The sequence below is a fragment of the Andrographis paniculata genome, unplaced genomic scaffold (genome assembly GCF_009805555.1).
Source record: "Andrographis paniculata isolate CXL003 unplaced genomic scaffold, ASM980555v1 Contig25END, whole genome shotgun sequence".
NCBI classification, from domain to species: domain Eukaryota; kingdom Viridiplantae; phylum Streptophyta; class Magnoliopsida; order Lamiales; family Acanthaceae; genus Andrographis; species Andrographis paniculata.
The window spans coordinates 211,497-234,376 of NW_026137546.1; the positions used below are offsets into that span (position 1 = coordinate 211,497).

Sequence of the window (22,880 nt, forward strand, 5' to 3'; positions counted from 1 at the left end):
TTCCAATTTCCAATCATTTCCATCTTGAGATTATTATTATCATTATTTTATTGCCTGCGATCGAGAATAGCATCAAGATTCACAATTATTAGAATCTTTGACTTCTTCCCCCTTTTTGAATTGCTCTCGAGGCCCATTTTATGAGCCCATAAATCTTGAATGCCCAATAATGAATTGAAAATTTCTCATGGCATATAGAAGGTTCAAGTTCAAGACAGCATATATATATATATATATATATATATATGTGAACAATAAATAAAGATGATTGTCTGATGATCATCAGATCGAACTCAACCCTAATTGGAAAAAAGAAATAAAATTTAACAATAATTTTCTCACAATGGGGATGGGGTCCCTCTTGATCATCAATTAATTCACAGCTCTGCAATGAACCCTGACTTCCCCATCCTCCTTCACCCCGACGTTCCCCAGCCTGACCATGGCGCCGGCGAACTCCCTAAAAAACAGCCCCTGGTCCCTAGCGAACGCCTCCACAATCCACCTCGTCCTGTAATCCTCGTACATCGATTGATCCGACACGAACACTCCCTCCCCTCCGACAACCCTTTTGTAGTAATCGTTGTCGAAGGCCGTCGCCGTCGAGTCCAGAAGCTGCCCGGCATTGCGGTCGGGATTGGGCTTCGGGCACTTGCTCTTCAGCTCCGCGGCGAAGTCGGGGTCGAGGCTCGGATCGGCGTCGTGGACGGCGCTGAAGTTGCGGAGGCGGGCCTCGAAGGAGGAGCAGTGGGAGAAGCCGAGGGTGTGGCCGCCGGAGAGCGCCACCAGGTCGGCGGCGGAAAGGCCTCGCCGGGAAAAGCTTTGGATCAACTGGGAGGTGTTAAAGGATGGCGCTGGGAGCTGCGAAACGGTGTCGTTTGCTCTTGATATTCTCCCGTCTTTCCTGCCCTTCATCACCCCCCAATTTGGCCCTCCAGACTGATGATAACATACAATTTTGAATGGAAATAATGTGTGATGTTAAATTAAATAAACACTAGAATAAAAAAAGGAAGCCTTTAATTTATACTTTAAAGGAAGTTGAATAATATGGATGATATATAGTGTCTGTTATGAATTACTCACCAGAAGCACAACATCTCTTGCAGCAATGGCTAAGATATCGGCGCAGGAGACGGTGCGTGGGCACGACTCTTCAAGCTTGGATTTTGCATCATCTATGACATAAAATGCTGCAAGGGACATGTTGGGAGGGCCATCTTTTTCAGCCTTGTTATCTTTAGTCGAGTCGAGTAATACCGAAGCATCACATCCCTAAATATACATATATATATATATATAAGAATGTTCCTTATTACATGTGATTTTTTGTGTGGTTGTGAATGCAAGAAAGATCATGTAAGAACTAAATTCCGAACGTACCCTAACGAAGCAATCATGGAAGAACATTCTAAGGAGGCGTGCCGGAACTTTGGGATCGAAGCTTGTGGCGCTACGGACGACGTTGTAGATGATGTTTTCGGCTTGAGGGCATGTTTTTTGGTAGTAATTGGCATCAAGAATGGCTCCACAATGAGAAATAGCTACAAGTAAAGCTAGCAAACAAATCTTGAGTTGAAGACCAGCAGCCATGGCTGAAATTAAATTTTGTTTGTGGATTAAATTGGGAAACTTTGTGGAATTGAAGAGGATGAAGCAGAAGGGTTGTGGTATTTATAGTGCATGTGTGTGAGTAAAGTGAAAAATAATTAACATACAACGTTAATTCTGCAGATTAGATTCCTGATTAGATGTGTGTACATATATATGCATGGAGGGTTCTAACAGCTTCTTTATTTGTAATACTTTTAAGTCACTCATGGATGTTGGAAATGTGAATATATGTATACATACATGCATACTTTATGACCAAGCATTGTTTGTTTGCAATTTCCTTCAACTGTACTTTTTCCAAGTTACTGTTCCAGAAATTACAGTAAAGATGAGCATGCAAATTACCTAACATATATACAGATATATATATATATATATATACATGTATACATGTAAGATGATAATTGATGCAATAACTTTAAGTTGAAACATTGAGAGGGATTGATGTTATTCCACAATTAACATATAATTAATGCACATGTTTTTAAGGTATTCATTTAGAAAATCAATTTGGGTGTCAAGAAATTAATGTGTAGAGATAATCAACATATTATTGGTGATTGAGAGGAAACCCTAATTGGTAAATTAATGTGATTCAGTTTTGTTTTCATCTTTAAGTATAAGGTTTTCAATTGAGTGGGGTGTTGGCCATTCCAATGTGTATAATAATAATAATAATAATAAAATGATCCCTTGTAGAATGGTGAGTGTAGTGCAGGCTGCAGTCTCTTTCAATTAATCTGCAGGTTGGTCTATCTATAGATGTAGGGTTCACCTGATCAATTCAAGTTCAAGTTCAAGTTCAAACTCAAATTCAATCAGTTAGTTGGTAAAAGAAATCGTTGAAAGAAAATAAAAGATAATAAAACAAATGAATGCAACAAACATCCACTAGTACAATAGTACTTTTGCCTTTGACATTAATCCTTTGGTACTGTGCTTACCATTGACAAGAAAATCAAACCTAAACACCATATCAAGAGACCTTTCTCTAAAACAATACCTGCAACTGCAATTCCAAGACAGTTGATAAATATTATAAAAATCTACAATTAATTGTGCTAGAGAGACAAGAATCACTACCAAAGTGTATGTATATATATATAACACATTGCATCTAATAAGTGATGCATCAACACTAGCCATTTGCACTGTCTTACCTTTGGCTGCTGCATTGTGATTCTTGGACAATATAACTTAATTCTCATAAGCCCTTAATTTGATTTCGAATTCGAAAATAAGCCGAAAAGTTCTCAGGGCAACTCTCCTTTGGCATACTGCAAAAGGCAAGAGAGCAACCATAGCCATGGCCATAGAAGCATCTACATTGCCATGGTGCATGCCAAATGAGAGAAGCCCTAAGAACAATTCACTTACACAAAACCCTAATTTTTTATTCAACTGTGTATGGATCTTCAAACTTCTTTTTTGCTTTCTTTCTTAATTTCTTTCTGTTCTTTCTTCCAAAAACATGTATATATATATACACACACACAGAGATATCTAGAGATGTGCATCTTGATTGAGTTGCAGGAGGATTGATGATGGGGGGTTTATATGAGGGTAGTGGGGATGGAATAAACCATTGGAGCAATGGCATATGCTTGGTGGCTTCTACCTTTGTTATCCTTTACCATTTCTCTCCAGGGAATCAAACCCACTTTTTAAAGCTTGCAAGATTCCTTTCCTGGTCCATCATATCTCTATCTATCATACCAATGAATGAAGGAATTGGATTATATATTATTGTTCTGAAATTTGATTTCATTGTAAAGAACAGATGAAATTAATTCTGGCATATCCATTCTCATATTCCTCCATTCCTAATTGCATTGCATTGCATTGCATTGCTAGCTAATTCCATTGGCTTTTCGACTTTACAAGATTGCTGCCCTTTTGTGCTGCTGGAAGTCAATCGACGCTTCCCATTGATATATATATTCATTAGATATTTATTTAATTAATTTACCTAATGAGTTTTTGCACCACCTCCATCTCTTCTCTCTTGTTTATTTTTGAACAAATTAAAACTCTGATTCTTCAATTAGACAAATCAATGTGATGTGTCGAAACGGGAAAAGACAGTACCCTTATTCAAGAATTTTAGAATTATTGGAAAATTTAAAACATATTGAAATGAAGTTATATTTTCTTTTGGATTATCCTCGAATGAGTTTAGCCGAGTTAATTAATGATATTAAAAATCACTATAAAAAAAAAAAAAAAAGAAAAAGAAAGCTACTCAATTTAATAAGTTAATTTACTTCCAGTAATGGTAATATATCAGATTTTTGATCTAATTGGATTGACCGAATTAAGTAAAATGTCAAACAAAATCAAATATTTTGGTAATGAATGTAGTATATCTGTAATACAACTATGAGGACTCAGAAAGTGAATGGGCTCGACCCAATGCCCTTCAATAAAGGGCTTGGTTGTATGTGTTTTTTTTAGGTTATTTTAGTAGTAGTAAAAATTATTGTTAGTATTTTCATGGGTTTGATATTTAGGTCATTTTGCTAACAATAAAATTTTGATTTTTGAATAAACTAAAGGTTTAATGTATTGTTTTGATATATATATATATATATATATACACACATATATTGCAAATAACATTAATTATATTGCAGGCTCAAGATTCATACAAGGGCATGGGTATAAGAACACATATACATAGCCACTGTGCATTGAGTTTCTGAGGAGTGTAAATATCCATTGATTTTTAACACACATTATTAAGATTAGGGCACTCACAGAAGCAAATTAAAGTCACTTTTATTAAGTAAACACTTATTTGTTCAAGAACTTCTAATTTTGTGTCTTCATCCCAAACCAAACATTGATATCATTAAACAATTCAATAACTTATCATAATATCTGCTACACATTTCCCACACTTTACATACTAATCTCCAAACAACATTCCATTCCTAAAGACTACTACCATAAAGAGAGAGCTTCTTTCTCAGAAAATGGAAGTGCATAAGAAATTCAACTTGCAAGTTTAAAAGCATCAATAAAGAGACCATAAGTGAACCCCATCTTGAAGTTGTTTAGAAGTGCAAGAGGAAACGTCACCTTCGGCCGGCTATAATAGAACCTTGTCGCATACTCGGTGATCAGAACACATAGCACCGCAGCAATTACATCGTTGACACCTAAAGCTCCAAAGGATAGAGATATTGTTTGTGCCACATAGAAGCCTCCCAAGAGGGATATCCCCCCGAAAAGTGCCCTTCTTGAAGGGCTCTTGAAGTAGTTCCTAGATGCCTCTGGTATAATTCGGATGATATCAACCAATCGCCGAGGTCCATCATTCTCCTGCACGGCTCGGATTCTGAATGACCTCGGCGATGATGATCTTGAAATAGAAGCTCCCCAATTCCTTCTGTAAATGCTTGTTTCAGACACTATGCTGCATTTGAGAATGCCAGCACAATTCAGAGCCATGGGGTATGTCATTCCCAACCACTTGCAATGGAATCTCCTGTAAAATGATTTCCTGTTAGCTATTCCGAATTTCAATTAGAAACAGAAATGGAGAGCAGAGCACCTCGCTTTTCAAAACTCCAGTGCTCTCCTCCATATGTATCCAGCAAAAAATGGAATGCTTCATATCAAACAAGAATATGACTGACTTATCAAAGGTTTTCAATGGAAACCATTGGGGAAATATATTCATCGAAGCGATGATTTTGTGGTGCAGGCGAGGATGAGTAATTGCTATTGCAAAATTGCATCCACAATGTCTTCATTTTTTACTACCTCCAGTTTGAGGAATTACTGACAATTAACAAACATCTTCACCGCAGAAAACGGATATCTGAGCACTCATTCAAGCTACATCTGCTTTACAACGCAACCGATCAAAATTGCAAAACCATTCCATACACAGTTCAACACTAAATTCGCCACAACCAATTACTTCACAATACAAAGTAAAAATAGAGAGGCGTGGGACGTAACAAGATTCACATAAAGACAAACCTCGAAACGGAGCATTCAAGCGGTACCAGATTTAAGCGCCATAGGTGGTGCGTGTGATCCAGCAGGTCACCATAGCCAGAACCAGAGAGGTTCATCTATGAAACGACGCCGTATAACTGTATAAGGACTAAACCCAGCCCAATAGCAGCGCGGCCCATTTAATGCAATTCGTAAACGACGCAACCCAAAAATCATGGACGGCCCATTATAAACAGTTAAAACCCATTAGGTGAACAAAGGCCCAAATATTTTCCCAAATTATTAGAAAATATCAACAAATAAAATAAAAAAACCCCATCAGCTAGCCACAGCAACAACCTTATCTTGACAATCCATGATGGTAATGAATGAGATTCAGACAAAGCCACCCAAAAAATAAATAAATGAAATGAGAATGAAGGGAAGGGTTGAAGTAGTAGTCGAAGAGAAGTGTGTAGCAGCACAGGAAAATGACTGGAAGCATTGGATGGTTGTGAATTGGGAAGACAGTGACAGTGACAACGACATACTATCGTAGTAGCCTTAATTTAGAGACACACAGATAGACGACAATAGACACAGATATTTTTTACATACATCAAAAGTTTTAGAATTTTTTTTAAAAAAAATTAAAAATAATATAATATTTTTTTTAAGAAAAATACTTTAATTGATAATATAAAAAAATTTAAAACCTTATTTTATGATGCTTGTCTATCTATCTCTGTACTGTACAGTGAGTCAGATGAGATATGCCCTCCCAAATAAAAGCAAAGCCCCCAGTGGGCAGTGGGACTTACTCACTGACTACGCCACATCACTACCCATAACTCATTCTTCAATGCTGATTGCTCCCTCACTGCTCAACGCTTTTTAATATTTCCTCTTTTCATTTTTTTTAAAGGAATGGTTGCCAAATCAAAATTTTAATCATACAATAATAAAATTCTCGATATATATTATTATTATTTTAAAAATATGAACAATCAATATCAACCAATATAATTTTATATCTTTTACATAAAAAAAAAATAAAGAAGATTAAAGTGTTGAAATCACAATATTACATTACATAAAATAATATAATGTATTATATTATATATTGTATTAACATTTGTTGCATGTTTTATATATTGTGTTAGTATAATATAATCAATTTTTTTTGGGCTAATATATTATACTATTATTTGTAATTATATAATATGATATCAAAATATATAATATATACTCCTTATCTACTATTTTCAAACTTATTTTTCACTTCAAACCTCAAAATTAACATTTATTTTTAACCTAAACACCTGAAATTCAAAACACATGCAAAGTAAATTTTTGATGCCTTATAACTCTTTAAAAAAAAAAAGAAAGAAAAAGGAATCATATGTACACAACAATGCAATTTCAAAGAATTGAATGGAAAAATAAAAAAAAGTGTATTCATGTCAAACTTGATCATTATTTTACATTAAAATTAACATAAATAGTGTTGGATTGTGCAAATACAATAAAATAGCGTTGATAAAACAAGAAGATAGGAATTTGAAAGATATTTCATCTATTCCCACTGAAAGAATGTTCATAAGGAATATATTTATATATAAATTCTCAAAAATCCTTTTATTTTTGCAAAATTTAAAAAAATTATGTTATCTAATCCCCTATTGCTACTCTGATTAATTAATATACTTATGTAACCTTAGATGTTTTTATGAAATGAATGACAATATCAATGGCATCCGATGATCCGTATGCACAGCACTCCTCCCAACAAATAAATATTACGTATGTGGCCTTGGGTATCACCACCACTTCAATATTTATATACTAGTCCCTTATAGTCTACGGGAGTATTTAAGATTTCAATTTTTTTTAAACAAATAGTACTGATACATTTTGAGTTTGACCGAGACTTGAAGCATTTCCCTTCTTCAAAATATTAATGGAATAGAATTAACAAATACTACAAGATACCCGAGTGCAGGAGTAGGACTAGGACTAGGACTATGGTACACGTATAGAGACATAAAAAATTAATTTAAAATACACTGCCCAATAATTATCGATTAAATTAACAAGCGAGAAGGGGTAATTATGGAAATCATAAACATTAGATGATTCTCCACGTGTCGTATCTTTAGTCGCTCGCAGAGTCATATCACCATAAAGTGGCTCACTACTCCTCCATTTTATTCTCTACAGTTCCTAAATTTCAAACAAAACGGATTTTTTTAAAAGTGCGACTTTTGTGTTTTGGATCATATTTATAGTATTGAATACCCAACGATAATCATTTCTAAAAAAAAAAAAGCCCTACAAATTATATGCTCTATTTATTTATTATTTAATTAATTCGAGTACATGTTCAATAAAATTGTTTGTAATTAATATTACGCACAAATATTCCAATCATAAATAATATATATATATATATATTTAATTGTTACGGTGCCCTATCTATACGGTAACAAATTTGCCTATATTCCGTGACAGTCTTGCATGTCTCATTTTGTGAGTGTAATTGTAAAAAACTGGAGGAGAAGGAACTGCACAGGGACAGGGAGGAACCACGTATAATTTGCAGGCCTCAAAGAAGATCACGATTCTTCAAGAGTACTACGCTCTTGTGGTTGCCTTCACGACCGCCATTGACGCCTTTTTTTCACTGCGCTCCACGTATCATCAGAAAGAAAGCGAGGTATAAGGGTGGGGGAAAGGGAATTTCTCTGTACATAATCATTACCATCAAGCTAATTGGTTGTGTAGAGGAGCTGCGCTTCTCCAATTGGACTGGAGGGTGATCAATCGCGAAGATCTTTGCTCTGTTCCGTTGAAAGTGCTCTCTCCTGTTGACTTTTTCCGTTTATTTTTTTGGCGGTGAAACCTGATGGCTCGAAGGTGTCTGGTTCTGTCTCTGGTTTGCCTTTCTTCCTTTTTTGCATTGCTCGAAGGAAGCCCCGGCGATGCCGATCCGGTTTACAAGTAAGCCTTGTTAATTTGTTGTTGGAGTGAACTTGAGACATTTTTACCTAATGAAGCATTTGAACATCTGAAAATTGTGTGCTCTTTAAGGTATTCGAATTTTTTGTAATTGCTGATTTAGTTCCCAGCCAGTGATTGAGTTTTTTTTCCTCGAAATTGGGAAGAGATGGTGAATTAGTTTGCGAAGAATTTCAGAAGCCTTTGGTTGTTCTCGATGGGTAGTCGAAGGGCTTGCTGTGCATATTCGTTTAGAATGGTTTATGCAGTCAAATGCAGTAGAATGATAATCACGCCGGGGGAGGGGGGGGGGGGGGGGGGAATTCAAAGTTTTGGGTTGATTATTATTCATTTATGTGAACAATTGAATTCCTAGGCAACAACAATTGGGCATTCCCTTAATTTTGTCCTTTATGAACAATAATTCTCAAGTTTAATTTTTATGGTTACCATGACGATAGCTGCAAGCATTTCGAGTTTGGAATTTGTATTGAGATCTTGGTGAAGGGTGTTGTGTGCTTCCATTGAAAATTGCTATAACAGTGGCAGAACTCTTAATTTTATTCAAGTTTCTTAGAAATTTTAAATTTGACATTTCCATTTCACATTTCTTGCCAATCTCCTGGACCATGTGTTAGCTCATGCTTGCATACTTTTGCCTAAAGTTTGTTTTAGCTAAATCACAAACAGCTCCTGGCAATACTCGACTGTCCTTATTCAGCTTCTTCTGTTTGTAGCTCTGTCTTAATGGAAATCTTAAGTTTTGATATTAGAGTTCCATAATGCTGTAGGGGCTGTGTAGAGCAATGCCAGAAGACTGGATGCGTGGGGACCAAATGCTTCCAGCACTGCAATTTTTCGTTCAATGGAAACCCCGTTGACGGCCCATGGTATCTACAGGAACCGCTTTATGTACAGTGGAAGCAGTGGGATTGCTGCAGCGATTGCCGTTACCATTGTATGCTTTCTAGAGAGGAAGAGAGGCGAAAGCTCGGGCACAAGCCTGATAAGTACCACGGGAAGTGGCCATTTAAGCGCGTCTATGGACTCCAGGTTAGTAGTGACCATTGAAGTTTGTTTGTGAAATATATATGCAATAGAATAGAGCCTATAGTAAATAAACACACCACTATAAACTAGTTTATGCGATCAGGAACCCGTTTCTGTGGCACTGTCGGCGCTCAATCTTGCAGTGCAGTTTCACGGGTGGGTGTCCTTTTTCATTCTCATAAACTACAAACTGCCTTTCCGGCCAAACAAGACAGCATATTATGAGTATTCCGGGCTTTGGCACGTATATGCTATCTTCGCCATGAATACCTGGTTCTGGAGCGCTGTTTTCCACAGTCGGTGAGTTTTAAATTTATGGCTACGCCTCGAGTTACTCTGCTGTTAAAGATCTTGATGAGATAGTATTGAAATTGTGCTCGTGCAGAGATGTTGAACTGACGGAGAGGCTGGACTGCTCATCTGGTGTGGCATTATTGGCATACTCGCTGTTTCTAGCCATCGTACGCGCCTTCAACATAAGAGCTGAGGCTGCGAGAGTCATGATCGCCACACCTATATTCGCTTTCATGATAACTCACATTTTGTATCTGAACTTCTACGATTTCAACCTTGGTGAGCTCCTTCTTTTGATCTTATTCGCAAATTAATTATATGGTGTCAGTTTATGTGTTGTATTTGTATTGTGTTAGCAGTACTATTTGTTGCTATTTAATGTGTTGTCGGTAATGTAATTCAGCAGAGTAACTGCAGTCTAACGACATTGTCGTCCACTCACGACAGGGTTGAACATGAAAGCTTGCATGGCAATGGGAGGGGTGCAGATGGTGGTGTGGGCGGCGTGGGCGGGCGCCACCCGTCATCCCTCCCGGAGGAAGCTGTGGATGGTGGTGCTCGGAGGAGCTCTGGCGCTGCTGTTGGAGATATGCGATTTCCCGCCATATTGGGGGCTGGTGGACGCTCACGCGGTGTGGCACGCGACGACGGTGCCGGCGACGTATCTGTGGTGGAGCTTTGTTAGGGATGACAGCGTGTTCAGAACCTCTGCTCTGGTGAAGAAGACCAAGTAGAAAGAAAGAAGGCTTTTGGTCGTGTGATAGATGATGATGATGCACTGCCTTTCTATTTATTTGATGTTTTATAAGTCGTGTGTTTTAATTTCCAGTTTTTGCTCACATGGATTTATTATGCTGTTCTTGGAATGGCATTTTTATGTCTTTGTGGGTTGGGATGATGAATGGTGATAAAATGGGCCTAATTGGGCCTTAGTTAGTTTGAGTTGCCAATTTGATCGCATTTGAAATTGGGTTTCTTTTCTGTTTCTAAATCTAATAGGCTCGATCCCTACATTCTAAAATAGAAATTCAATAGTAGTGTGAAATTATATTAGTGTATGTAATGTGTATACAATAAATTGAACAGTATTAAATTAGTGTATGTAAAGTGTATAGAATTTAGGATTTGATGTTCAAAAAATCACCTAGAGAACAAGTTTCTAGGGTGTATTTGACTTGAGTTTCAAATTGAGATTATTATTATTATTATTATTATTATTATTATTATTATTATTTTAATTTGTAGGACTACTTTACTTTTCATTTTGTTTGTCTTTTAAAAATGTCACTTTTTATATTTTTTTTATTATAAAAAATATATAATACAAAAATATTATTTCAACAAGAATTCAAACCAAATCAAATAAAAACTCATATTTTTTTCATGTCATATCTATTTTTTATAAATATCTTATGAAATAAGTAAAATTCTTTTTCAATATTTTCAAAAGATACGTATTTCCCATATACAGTAATATTTTGACAAAATTGCCACATATACTTTATGTATTAAATAACATTATGTATAATATTGTATTTGTAATTTCTATAAAAGAATACTTTTACTTCTGCAATAGAAAATATAAAGTATATATATATTTGAGCGAGATTGATAAAAATGACAAATTAAAATTTTAAGTGGAATGAAAAGAGTATTATTTTAATTTTTTATCCACTTAATTATATTTTCATACAACTTTAACTAATTTTCAGATCCTTGAAATTAAATTTGAAATCCAACTTTAATCTCTAATTTTATCGACCAATATTTTCATTCAATTTTAATTAATTTTCAGGACTTCATATTGATCTCATATAACAATCACAATCCAGACATATTTTTGGTGAAAAAACAGCAGCAACACTAGAATTCCCACAAAGGATTGTTCAAAGAATTCAAAACAAGAAATGGCAATGATTCCAACCACCATTTTAATCTCAAGAAGATCTCCAAGAATGTAATGAAATTAAATTAAAGCCAACAGCCAACCAAAAGAGCCTTTCTTTACATGGAATGTAACATTTAATGTTACCTACTCTACACACAAAAATACAGATATATATGTATCTACATATTACTATTTCTAAGCAGGAAAAATCCAAAAACCAGCAACAAAAGTTAAACCCTTGTTTTGAAATTGAAAGCCCTGGTGGAATTAGGGGATAAAAGAGTGGGAAATCAGGAGCAAAACCAGGGGCAGTTTAGCAGTAAAAACCACCTGCAGATTGTTTCTTGAAGACCTCAAAAAGGGAGTTGGGTGTTTTATAAATTTATATATTATATATATATAAATGTTCCTTCACAAAATTAAGTGCATAAATTCATCATCATCTTCTCCACCATAAATATATTTTCAACCCCTTTTGACAAGGTTTCTTGATATACGCAACAATGGCGTGTGGACCTACTGTCTACTGTTCTTCTTCTTCTCCTCCTCCTCCTCCTTCTTTTCATTCTTCTTCTGAGCCATCCTTTCGAACTACCAGAGTTTTGGTTGTGGATGATGATCCAACTTGTCTCACCATTGTTGCTGCAATACTCAGGAAATTCAAGTATCAAGGTCGTCTGCATCTCTTTCTGTTTCTTTATCATTGAATTTAAATTGGGGTTTTGGTTGGTGGACTCTGATTATTAGGGTTTCTGTTTTCTCCAAACATAAGATCTCAACACTAAGAAATTCAAAAGGGTCAGGATGTGTGTGTTTACTAATAACTAATGATTCACCCATATTGTTTGGAAGAATTGGGGGGGTTGGTGGCTTGATTATTAGGGTTTCCGGTTTCTAGAATTTCAAATATCAAGGTGTGTTTATTAATATTTTATCTTTCACTTTTATTGAAGATAGGGGATTTCTAATTTAATTCTCCAAACAAAAGATCTCAACCCTTAGAACGAAATTAATTCAAGCATCAATTAGGTGTGTGTGTGTGTACGAAAAATTGGGGTTTTTAGATGCCTAGGGTTTCTGTTTTCTCCAAACATAAGATAGAAATTTTGTACAAGGGCTCTACTTGGAAATTTTTATTCATCTATTTCGTATTAGGGCTCTAACAATATATATATATATATACATATATATGTATGTGTGTGTGCCATTTCTTTAAAAATAAATAAAATTGATCAAAAACTTGGAAATGATGGATAATTGCAGTGGTGACAGCAAAAACTTCAAAGGATGCATTGAGAACTCTTCGGATGAAAAAGGAAAGGCTGGATTTGGTAGTATCAGACGTGCACATGCCAGAAATCAACGGTTTCGAGCTGCAGCAAGCCATCGCAACAGAATTCAATAATCTCCCTGTCGTCTGTAAGAAAATAAATTTACTTAATAAATATGTTGTCTGATCTGACCTGATTGATATTAATAAAAGATTAATTTGTTTCATGCTATATACGTAGTAATGTCAGTTGACACAGCCCTGCTGGAAGAGAGAGTGTCTTCCTTCTTCTTGCCGAAGCCAATTCGTGCAGAGGATGTAATGAAACTATGGCAATTTGCTGACCACAGTGATGATCATTATTATACCAACGAAACCAAAGCATCCAACAAACTCAAGTGTAGTAATTTGAAAAGAAGAGAGGAGACTAGTAGAGATCGCCCAAAACCGAGACCGGCCTATAGTTATTCTTCGTCGAAAAAGGCCAAAGTTGTTTGGAACGACGAGCTGCATAGCCGCTTCTTGGCAGCCATTGGAAGCATCGGCCTCGAAAGTACGCAATTAATTAACATGGATATTTTATTTTATTTTCACATTAATTGTTTGATTATTATTTTGAACTACTAATTCATGTATGTGTGTGTCTCTTAATTAATTATGATTGGAATATATATATATATATACATACATGAATATATCAGGATCGGTTCCAAAGAAGATTCTTGAGGTCATGAATGTGCCTGGATTGACTAGAGACAACATAGCAAGTCATTTACAGGTCCAAATTAATTAATTAATTAAAATTACTCATTCATTCTTGATTCTTCTGATCAAACTATAGATTTCATGTTTTCTTGACTACTGATACGTACCTGTTACATTTATGCTCAGTCATTCAATATATACTATATGCATGATCCCTCGTTAAGACATTCATAGAATTTTAAAATATGATACTACATGCATTATTGAACTTTTTGTTGTTAAATAACTTTGTAACAATATTATTCTTTTAGTTTTAATTACATATATACTTTGTGTAAAACTTTTAGGGTTTGGTTTAGATTGGGGTTTGAGTGTGGGTTTGGTGTTCGTTGATAATACTAATAATTTGAATTTGAGTTGTAATGTAAACAAGTCTTAAATGAAAATTGAATTTTTTTCTAAGTAATATTTAGAGTACAAATAGGTTAGTGTTAGAATATTCTAAGGGTAGTGAAAGATCAAATTTTACAAACTAAATAGAATGATTTGTTAGGTTTTGATTTGAATTTAGATTTGTTTTTTATTGAATGTTAGTTTAAATAGAATTCAGATACAATATCAGACCAAAACCAAACAAACTTACTCACCCTCTTAATGTACAGCTAGCTTTGAACTGATTTCTGGTTTTGTGGAATGTGCAGAAATACAGACTGTTCCTAAGAAGGGTGTCTGAAGAAAGTCAGAAAATGCAGTATTGTTTGGCAGAAACTGCAGGTTTAATGAGGAGCTGTAATAACAATAACAATAGCCCTACTAGCTTCTCAGTCCTGGATCATCCAGGCAGCTCCTCACTATTCGGACAATTCCAGGGGCTGTATAATAATTTTCCAGGTCCATTTCCTGACGCTGACAGGGCCCTGTCTTCCTTCTCAAATGACTACTACACCACTCTTGTTGCATTAGCTCGACAGCCCCAACTGATTTCCAGCCTCAGACAAACTTTACTTGGGACAACCTCGAACATCACCAATCAAGACCTCATCATGATCCAGCACCTAATTCATCACTCCAATGTCTCCCTGGAAGATTTTGTTACTTCTCTTACAACCTTAAACTCGATATCCCCGACCCCGATTTGTCCGGAATCAGCTTCTTCCATTACTACTCCAATGCCATTGGAGACGGGCTTTGGCGCCGCGCTGCTTGGAAATCACCCCCGGGGCCTCGACTATGTTGATGCAACCTTGTCCTTGCCGAATGACAGCAACATTAGTACTCTTGATCAATTGTTTTCTGAATATCTTGAAAAGCATGTGTCTTCTGCTTCATTTGCAGCATCTGATCGACATGAGGACGAACAATGGTTTAGTGTGGTCGGAGATAACCAGAACGTGCAGGCGCCGCCAGATTCGTCTGCTGTATTCGATAACCTTATGAGCACTCAATCACAGCCGTTGGATCAAGAAGGCTACATCAACAGCACTTTAGTACAAGACCAAGTAAGCATTATCAACATTTTTTTGTAGCCTTTCAATTTTTATTACATAACTAACTAACTAATTGATGTCTTAATTATTTGATTTCATAGCAGAATGGAACTGAAACCATGACAAGGTCCACTTTCCATAACCAATGGGACAACAATGTCTTGCCATCGCTCGATCAAACGACGCCGTCTCAGTTCACGTCCAACACCATTCTGACTGATCCTATCAAGGTATGTATATATGTTTTAAAAACACTTCACTATATATGTCTGAATTTTTAATTTACCCAAGTTTTTGTCCTGAGACTGTCTGTAGATTTTGATGAGTTTCTGATTAATTATTCTGTGTGCGATCTTTTCATTTGCTGCAGTCATACGACGACGACGAGTTCGTCGATTCCTTACTTGCATCAGAAGAACCGTGAAGAAGTCCAAACTTGAGCAACATGATCTTTTATTATTATTATTATTATTATTATTAGTTGTGTAACGAACAAACCAAAGTAGAACATAGGAGAATGTCTAATGTAATGAAGGAAGCCCCAACGTGGGATCAGTACTTGAATTGTTCTTTTTTATTATATATGTTATGTGTGTGTTTTTTATTTCATGTTTACAGCAGAGTTTGGTAGAGACTTGCTATCAATAAATTATTATCCAATCGTGTGTAGGAATGAATGAAATATGTTTGTTTGTTGATGAAATGAGTAGAGTGTAAGCAAAAAGAAACATTAAAATCATGTCTGTATGGGGAATGGACGATTGTGAGTGACAACAACAAACTAGCTAGCTACCTAGGTGCCTTGCTACACGTTTAGGATATATTTTTTTAATTTATAAGTATTATTATAGTAACTATTATAAAGTAACGATGTTATATATAGTGAATTAATTAAAGAACGTCGGATTTGCATGCGCGGTAGTTCTTGCGTATGTATTGTACCGTTAGTAATTAATATCTCAAAATTGGGATGGACCACAAAATGCAAATTTACTGGCCTACAAGTACATTATTAATCAATGTACGTATATGATACATCATCTGCTCAGTATCTATCTATCTATCGTTATTACATGCATGGGAAAGCAAAACCAACACATGACTTCCAAGTACACTGCGGTACGTACTTTATGTTATTGCTGAGGGAATACTGGTACATACAGTATAAAATATAATATGGTTTTCACTTAAATATCAAATTAAAATTCTATGAAGTTATTGTTATGGGTTGTTTGTTATTTATGACGGGATTGGATTGATTATCAAATGAATTTCAACCGATTTATTATTATAATTTCAAATGTATTTTTTGCAAGGTATTTTAACAATCATTGCTAAACTCAACTGTCTCGATTGATTATTCAAGAAGAAATAACATGTATACCGAGCAATCTTTTAAATGTGTTCAAATTAATGACTATAATTGTTATTTTAAATTTCATTGATTATTTTATTATTATTATTATTCATTTTAAAAACTGTTTCAAATGACTCGTTACCACCTTTGTAAATTGTAACGGGGGCAAACCATCAATTGACATTTAACAAAAGTCAACAAAAAAAATTTTCTTACATATTTTCCAAGATATCGCCGTGAATTATGCATATTGCCTAAAAAATTCAATCTTCAATGAAGAAATAAGAATTGTGTGCTAAAGAAGTTAAAGACCCAAATTAACACATCTGTAAGAAAATAAAAGGGTCATACGGTCATCATTTCTGTGCATCAAGTTCTACAAAATCTACCCTTCTTCCATTATAGGTATATTATGTCTTTTCAGACCATTTTCTAAATTTGTCCCAATGTCCCAAAAATAGTAAAGAAATAGACAACATTTCTATTCAACCAAAAGGCAAACACACACACACACACAGCTTCAAGAAACACAAAAGCAGAGGTTCATGTGCTTAAGACAGCATAACAAGTTTAAGACACTTAGAACCTGAGAAATAAAATGTACATTTAAGTTTCAAAAGAGGCAGTAATAGCAAGAAACAACAAAAGTAGGTGTATGATCAATGCGGACAGATGGCCGAAAGAAACAGCATACGGACAAACATATAATAAAACAACGACAACCCTTACAAGCGGCCGCATTTATTCTTCTTCGGATTCAAAGACATGAGGAAACTGAAAGCTAACAAAACTCGTAAGTACAGAAAAGAATGGAGCATCAACAGCGAGCCAACTTGAAAACAAATCCAAACTCGATAATACCTTTAACCAAACTTACAGCAAATCCCAAGTGAAATTCGGTTGTGGGGGAGGAGGGCGAGCAGGAGCAGCGCTTTTTGTCGTGGTGGATGTTGAAGGAGACCCTATTAATGGCGCTGGCGGAGCATCAAAAGTTTCCCACTGTGTGGTTATTACAACAGCTGTGCCTGAGGCCGAGTTCCTCGACGGTTGCTGTCGAATTGGGGAGTCGAGTAAAGACTCCCCAAACGAATGCCTAGATTGCTGCTTCTGAACAGGGGAGGAGACGCTGCCATTGGAGTTCCTGTGAGATTGGACAGGCGAAGAAACACTTCCATTAGAATGTGTGTGCACGAGGGGTTCATTTGGGATCTTTCCATTGCCGGTTGCCGGTGAATTCTTGAGCTTCAATATGTCAAGAGCTTCCACATACTTCTGCACTCGACCCTCCTTTAGCAGACAAAGATGTTTAATAAGATTGCATTTAATAATTGCTTTTTTTTCGATACCAAGTTGTAATTAGACTCGTACCTGTTTTTTCTTCTGCATCTTGACATCACCTTCCGCAATGATACCATCCAATTTAAGCAATTGATTCATCAATAGATCGGTCATGTTTATTATGTCCTTTTCGACCACTTTCCCGCCTTTAGAAATTACAGTTTCAAGTGAAGAAACCTACTCAAATCAAACAGTAGATTTTATGATGCCAGTCCAATGATTTATTAAACTCTACCAAAGTATCAAATCTATGTCGAATTGGATCTAGTTAGGAAGATAGAAATGAAATAGTTACCTGCTTAGCCAGCTTATCCACCTCTAAGGTGACTTGTGATATGGTTTTCTCAGCCTTCTCAGTTTTGGCATTCTTCCTCATTTCTAGGTACCGTTTCTCGCGGCTGATTAAATCCTCCTCGAGCACGAGCTTAGATTTGTCCTTCACGCCGGAGGTGTCGAGATATGCATTGGAATCCTTCTCTTTTCCCTTGTAAAATATTTTCTGATCGAGGTGATGCAATCCTGTTGGACCAGATAATATTTTCTTCAACTCCCCTGCAGTTGCCAAAACAGTCCATCAATTTCATCATATCTACAGATAATTGAAAAAACAAGGATAGCAACAGAGGAAGCTTGAAGGAAAGGACGACAGATGAGAATTACCAAATGTGGCCTGCGAAGAGACGTGTGTTTCGTGGCACAGAGAGTTGTACTTAACTCGCACGCGAATCATGGGTGGAGGCGCACGGGCTTGGTCGCCGTCGCTGCGCTTCTGAACCAGCATTCCACCAGGCCTAAGCTCCCATTCTTTCTCACGGCGGCCTTCCCCTGTACCGCCACCGCCGCCGCCGCCGTTAGTTTGCGGCCCTAATGAATCAGGTTTAGTCTTCATTCGCATCATCTTGACTAAACCAAATAAGCCCTTTCGATATATATATATAGCTCGAATTGCCGCTGGTGAATATCCCAGAAGATTTAAAAACTTGGAAAATCAAAGCATTGAATGCAGGCTGATCTGTGTTGAAGTCATATATATCCCAAACTCAGCAAAGTGGCCGAAAAAAATGATGAGAACCGACCGGAGAAAAGGCCAAAGATGTATACGAACTTCTGAATCTCAGCGTCACGCGAAATTAAAACACTATACACGCGTCCATACATAGAATCTCCATCCTCAACCCTCACAACGCCACCAATAAATGTATCTAACAACAGAAATTTACCATAAAAAAATGGGGAAACACCCACTCTAATATTTTCAGGAGAAAATCGAAGTCAAACCCGATAATATATCCCGAAAACTAAAAATTAACGGAGATGAAACTCCCGGCGGTACTGCTGCCGAACGTCGGTTACTAAATATGCGATTTCTAGCTGAATTGCCAAAGCGAGAAAATTCAGATCTCTTACAGAAAGCCTCAAATGTAGAAGGAACCAGTCCGCTGCGTGAAATCTGCCACAAACCTCGAGTCTCCGAATATTCCAACCGCGTTTACTCCGATTGAAATCTACCCCTAAAAACACCAATTCACCACCGTAAATCCACCCAGCATCGAGCTGATTCCGCCGTGCTCTCCCCCTCCGCCTCTCCCACTCACTGCTAGGCTGGAGAATGGAGAGACTCCAAACGCAGACGGAGAGAGACGCCGGCCCAGAGTAAAAAGGAGAAAAGAAAAAATTGAAAAAAAATATTTATATATATAATAATTGAATGGACGGCGAACAGAATAGAACTTTGAGATCACATATTACATACATACATATATATATATATGAATTAGTTTAAAATGTTTGGTAAAATGCATTGTTAAAAGGGAATAAACTACATAATACAAGTTTGGATCATTATGATTTAATTCAAAAAAAATTGCAAGTATTATTGAAATTTTTACGGAATTGGGTGAATTAAACTAAATAATTAATACTAGTATATTACAAAAACTAAACGACAGGGCTTAGGTGTCCGTTGACCCTAGAAAAAGAATATGCTGACTAAATTGCTTGTACGGAATACGAGGGCATTTTTGGAATTTTAAGCGCGTGCAATGATTGTACTGCTTAATTGCTGTGTTAAGAATGAATGAATGGTGGGGCCCAAGGGTTAAGAAATTGAGAAGCAGTAATAATACTTAATGACATTTATTATATTCAATTATTTTATAATTATAATACAAAGAAAAGTTTATTTATTATTATGATATACTGGTAGTAAATATATACATATATATATATAGTTTATTGATTATATTGTATTATAATCATGTTACTAAAAATTTAAATATAATTCGACATGACATAATAATTACTACTTTTAACTTTGATAAAATTATATAATCTACCCATAAATTTCTCTTTAATCATATGGTAAATCATTTTAAAAACTAATAAAATATAATGTCAACATTAATCAAATATAAATATACCTATATAGGTTACCATTTTGTCATATTAATAGGCTTCGTGTGTGTTTGTTTTAAATTTTAAAAGAAATATCAATATTCACTTTATATTATTTTTAATAAAAATATATTTTTTTATTAACAAATTATTCATTATTTTATTTTTGTCCTTCTCAAAGCAAAAACTTGTATTTATTTTTGCTAAATAATTGAACTATCTACGTAATATAAAAAATATTTTTACAATTTATAATATATAATACAAATATTAGTATATTATTTATATTATACAATATTAATAGGGATACTTTATTTTTTTTTATTTTTTTGACCGGTACTGCAAACTAATACTTCCTTCGTCCACTCGTAAAGTATACAATTACTTTTGGCGCGATCTTTGAGAAATAATAATATTTTAATTATAGTGGGTAGTTAAAAGAAGTGTAATGACATTTTTTTCCTTACTTTTTGGTGTAAAAGTAGTGATGTGATGTAAAGTAAGAGTATTTGTGGAAAAAAAAATAAAGTATTTAATGAAATGTTTACTAATTGGACGTCCCAAAATATGGAGAAAGTATATTACTAATATTTAAAATTATATATTAAGAAAACAATCGAATATTTTATTCCAAGATTGAAGTAATATTGTTTTTAATAAATTATTATATTTAAATATCGGAATTGAAAAAAAATAAAATATAAATTGATTGGATCATGAATACTTCAATCATATTTGGGTTGACAAAAATTTTAATTTATGATTATAAAAAAATACACGGTGGGTATATTTACTTGTGTGATTTTCACTTTTATTATTTCAAATTTTTTTCTCTTTAAAAATATTAAATTAATTTTTTTTATTATATTTCTTTAAATAGTTATTTTTATATTTAAAATATTATATTAGTATAATTTTGATTTAATATCTTAATATAATTTTTTAAATATAAAATTAATTTATAATATAATATAAAAATAAAATTTTAATTTAATATTTTATATATTAAAAAAACTATAAATTATAAAATAATTTCAAAATATCTCCACAGGCTAATACACTCATTAGCGGTATGTTGTATTTTATATAATAAAAATAGTGTACCTAACATTAAAAATATTATGTAGCCATATATATTTCGATAAATATATAATCATAGATTATATGTTTTTCTTAAAAGGTTCTTTTCTTTTTATATATAAAAAAGTACACATTCACGACAGAACTACCACTTTTGTAATATAACATATAATTAATTATTTAATTGTGTATTTGCATTTTGCAGCAACTGTTACAGACATGATCGGTTTGGTGGTGAATTAATTATTGTATTGTATAAAATTGTGTACGATTTTGAGAATACATATTAGTTTCTATAATCTGTATGTTCCGATTGAATTTATCGATGATTTATAAAATCGATATTCTAATTATAGTTATTGTTATTATTATTAGAACTGTAGCTACTAAAATAATAATAATAATAAGATTGGCATTTTGTAACCAATATTTCTGATGAAATGTCCCTTCAAATGCCAATTGGGATTTAAATAAATAAAAGTATGACAATGAGAAGCCAGCTGCCCTAGAAAATGAACATCCAACTGCCCAAAATCACATTCCAAATGCCACATTACAACTTAATTAATTGTTTCATACACATATTTGATATAACATAAACATATAAATATTATATATATATATATATATATATTTATCATGCAACATTTACATAAATGAAAATATGTGTTAAAAAATATAATTTACTCTTACTATAACATACCAAGTGAAAATTTAAACTAATCACCTAAATATATAGTGATTAATTGCTATAATAATCGATTTACTTGTATTTTTATTTTCATTTTCTATTTAAAAAAATATTGAATATAGTATTTTAAATAAGAAATAAAATTTTGATATAATACATTTGAAAGAAAGATAATACTCCATCTGTCTCGTATCTATATATCAATTTACTTTTTGCACGAAGTTTTTAGAAATATTAGTATTATAGTATGATAGAGTAGAAATAAAGATATAATGACTAAATTAACCCTATGATATAAAAGTAATGACATTTGTGTAATATATTGTAAATTTGAACAGTATGTTAGATAGATGGTACAATTACTTAAAAAAAAAAAAAAGTGAATATTTTGTTATGGGACATACCAAAATTGAAAAATAAATAGATTGTTAATGGACAGAGGAGTAGTATATAGAGAAATTAAGAAGAGAAAAACAGATGTACAAATTAATTGGAAATTTTCTTCAAATTCTTTTCTTTATTTTTTATAGTATATAATTTAAATAAATATATATATATATATATATACTAAATTTTCATACAAAGCATATCCTACAAATTATTATACTCACAAAAAAAAAATGAAAAAAAGAACAAACCCATTATGTTCATAGCATGTTTGATTGTGCTTTCAAATTATATTTGCATGACTTAATATTTTTTAAAATATTACATTCAATCTAAAAATTTTATTTAATTTATTCAATTCATTTATATTTAAAATAATA

General features: G+C 34.1%; 5 protein-coding genes across 9 annotated transcripts; 2 read left to right on the forward strand and 3 right to left on the reverse strand.

The window, feature by feature from the left end:
- Positions 1–183: 183 nt before the first annotated feature.
- Positions 184–3,122, reverse strand: LOC127245789 (peroxidase 66). Of its 2 annotated transcripts, XM_051266830.1 has the most exons (4): positions 2,775–3,122; positions 1,384–2,623; positions 1,087–1,275; positions 184–939 (listed from the first exon to the last, which is right to left on the reverse strand). In XM_051266830.1, exons 2-4 carry the CDS (start codon positions 1,591–1,593, stop codon positions 373–375), a joined length of 966 nt encoding a protein of 321 aa, XP_051122787.1. In that variant the 5' UTR covers positions 1,594–2,623; positions 2,775–3,122; the 3' UTR covers positions 184–372. The 2 variants fall into 2 exon arrangements, with proteins under 2 accessions (XP_051122787.1, XP_051122786.1); XM_051266829.1 differs by having other exon boundaries at positions 1,384–3,122.
- Positions 3,123–4,462: 1,340 nt separating this feature from the next.
- On the reverse strand, positions 4,463–5,733 carry LOC127245933 (uncharacterized protein ycf20). Of its 2 annotated transcripts, XM_051267094.1 has the most exons (3): positions 5,605–5,685; positions 5,256–5,463; positions 4,463–5,104 (listed from the first exon to the last, which is right to left on the reverse strand). In XM_051267094.1, exons 2-3 carry the CDS (start codon positions 5,297–5,299, stop codon positions 4,609–4,611), a joined length of 540 nt encoding a protein of 179 aa, XP_051123051.1. In that variant the 5' UTR covers positions 5,300–5,463; positions 5,605–5,685; the 3' UTR covers positions 4,463–4,608. The 2 variants fall into 2 exon arrangements, with proteins under 2 accessions (XP_051123051.1, XP_051123050.1); XM_051267093.1 differs by lacking the exon at positions 5,256–5,463 and having other exon boundaries at positions 5,605–5,733.
- A 2,370-nt stretch (positions 5,734–8,103) lies between these two features.
- Positions 8,104–10,870, forward strand: LOC127245932 (uncharacterized). Of its 2 annotated transcripts, none has more exons than XM_051267092.1 (5): positions 8,104–8,562; positions 9,351–9,612; positions 9,700–9,909; positions 9,995–10,182; positions 10,351–10,870. In XM_051267092.1, the coding sequence occupies exons 2-5, from the start codon at positions 9,425–9,427 to the stop codon at positions 10,635–10,637; spliced, it is 873 nt and encodes a 290-aa protein (XP_051123049.1). In that variant the 5' UTR covers positions 8,104–8,562; positions 9,351–9,424; the 3' UTR covers positions 10,638–10,870. The 2 variants fall into 2 exon arrangements, with proteins under 2 accessions (XP_051123049.1, XP_051123048.1); XM_051267091.1 differs by having other exon boundaries at positions 9,713–9,909.
- A 1,379-nt stretch (positions 10,871–12,249) lies between these two features.
- Positions 12,250–15,805, forward strand: LOC127245913 (two-component response regulator ORR24-like). 2 transcript variants are annotated; one of them, XM_051267063.1, is made up of 7 exons: positions 12,250–12,463; positions 13,055–13,210; positions 13,303–13,614; positions 13,763–13,839; positions 14,468–15,265; positions 15,355–15,483; positions 15,624–15,805. In XM_051267063.1, the coding sequence occupies exons 1-7, from the start codon at positions 12,295–12,297 to the stop codon at positions 15,675–15,677; spliced, it is 1,695 nt and encodes a 564-aa protein (XP_051123020.1). In that variant the 5' UTR covers positions 12,250–12,294; the 3' UTR covers positions 15,678–15,805. The 2 variants fall into 2 exon arrangements, with proteins under 2 accessions (XP_051123020.1, XP_051123021.1); XM_051267064.1 differs by having other exon boundaries at positions 15,358–15,483.
- Positions 15,806–17,239: 1,434 nt separating this feature from the next.
- LOC127245794 (BAG family molecular chaperone regulator 1-like) lies at positions 17,240–19,674 on the reverse strand. Its single transcript, XM_051266836.1, has 4 exons — positions 18,609–19,674; positions 18,244–18,500; positions 17,979–18,125; positions 17,240–17,897 (listed from the first exon to the last, which is right to left on the reverse strand). The coding sequence occupies exons 1-4, from the start codon at positions 18,844–18,846 to the stop codon at positions 17,484–17,486; spliced, it is 1,056 nt and encodes a 351-aa protein (XP_051122793.1). The 5' UTR covers positions 18,847–19,674; the 3' UTR covers positions 17,240–17,483.
- Positions 19,675–22,880: the final 3,206 nt, after the last annotated feature.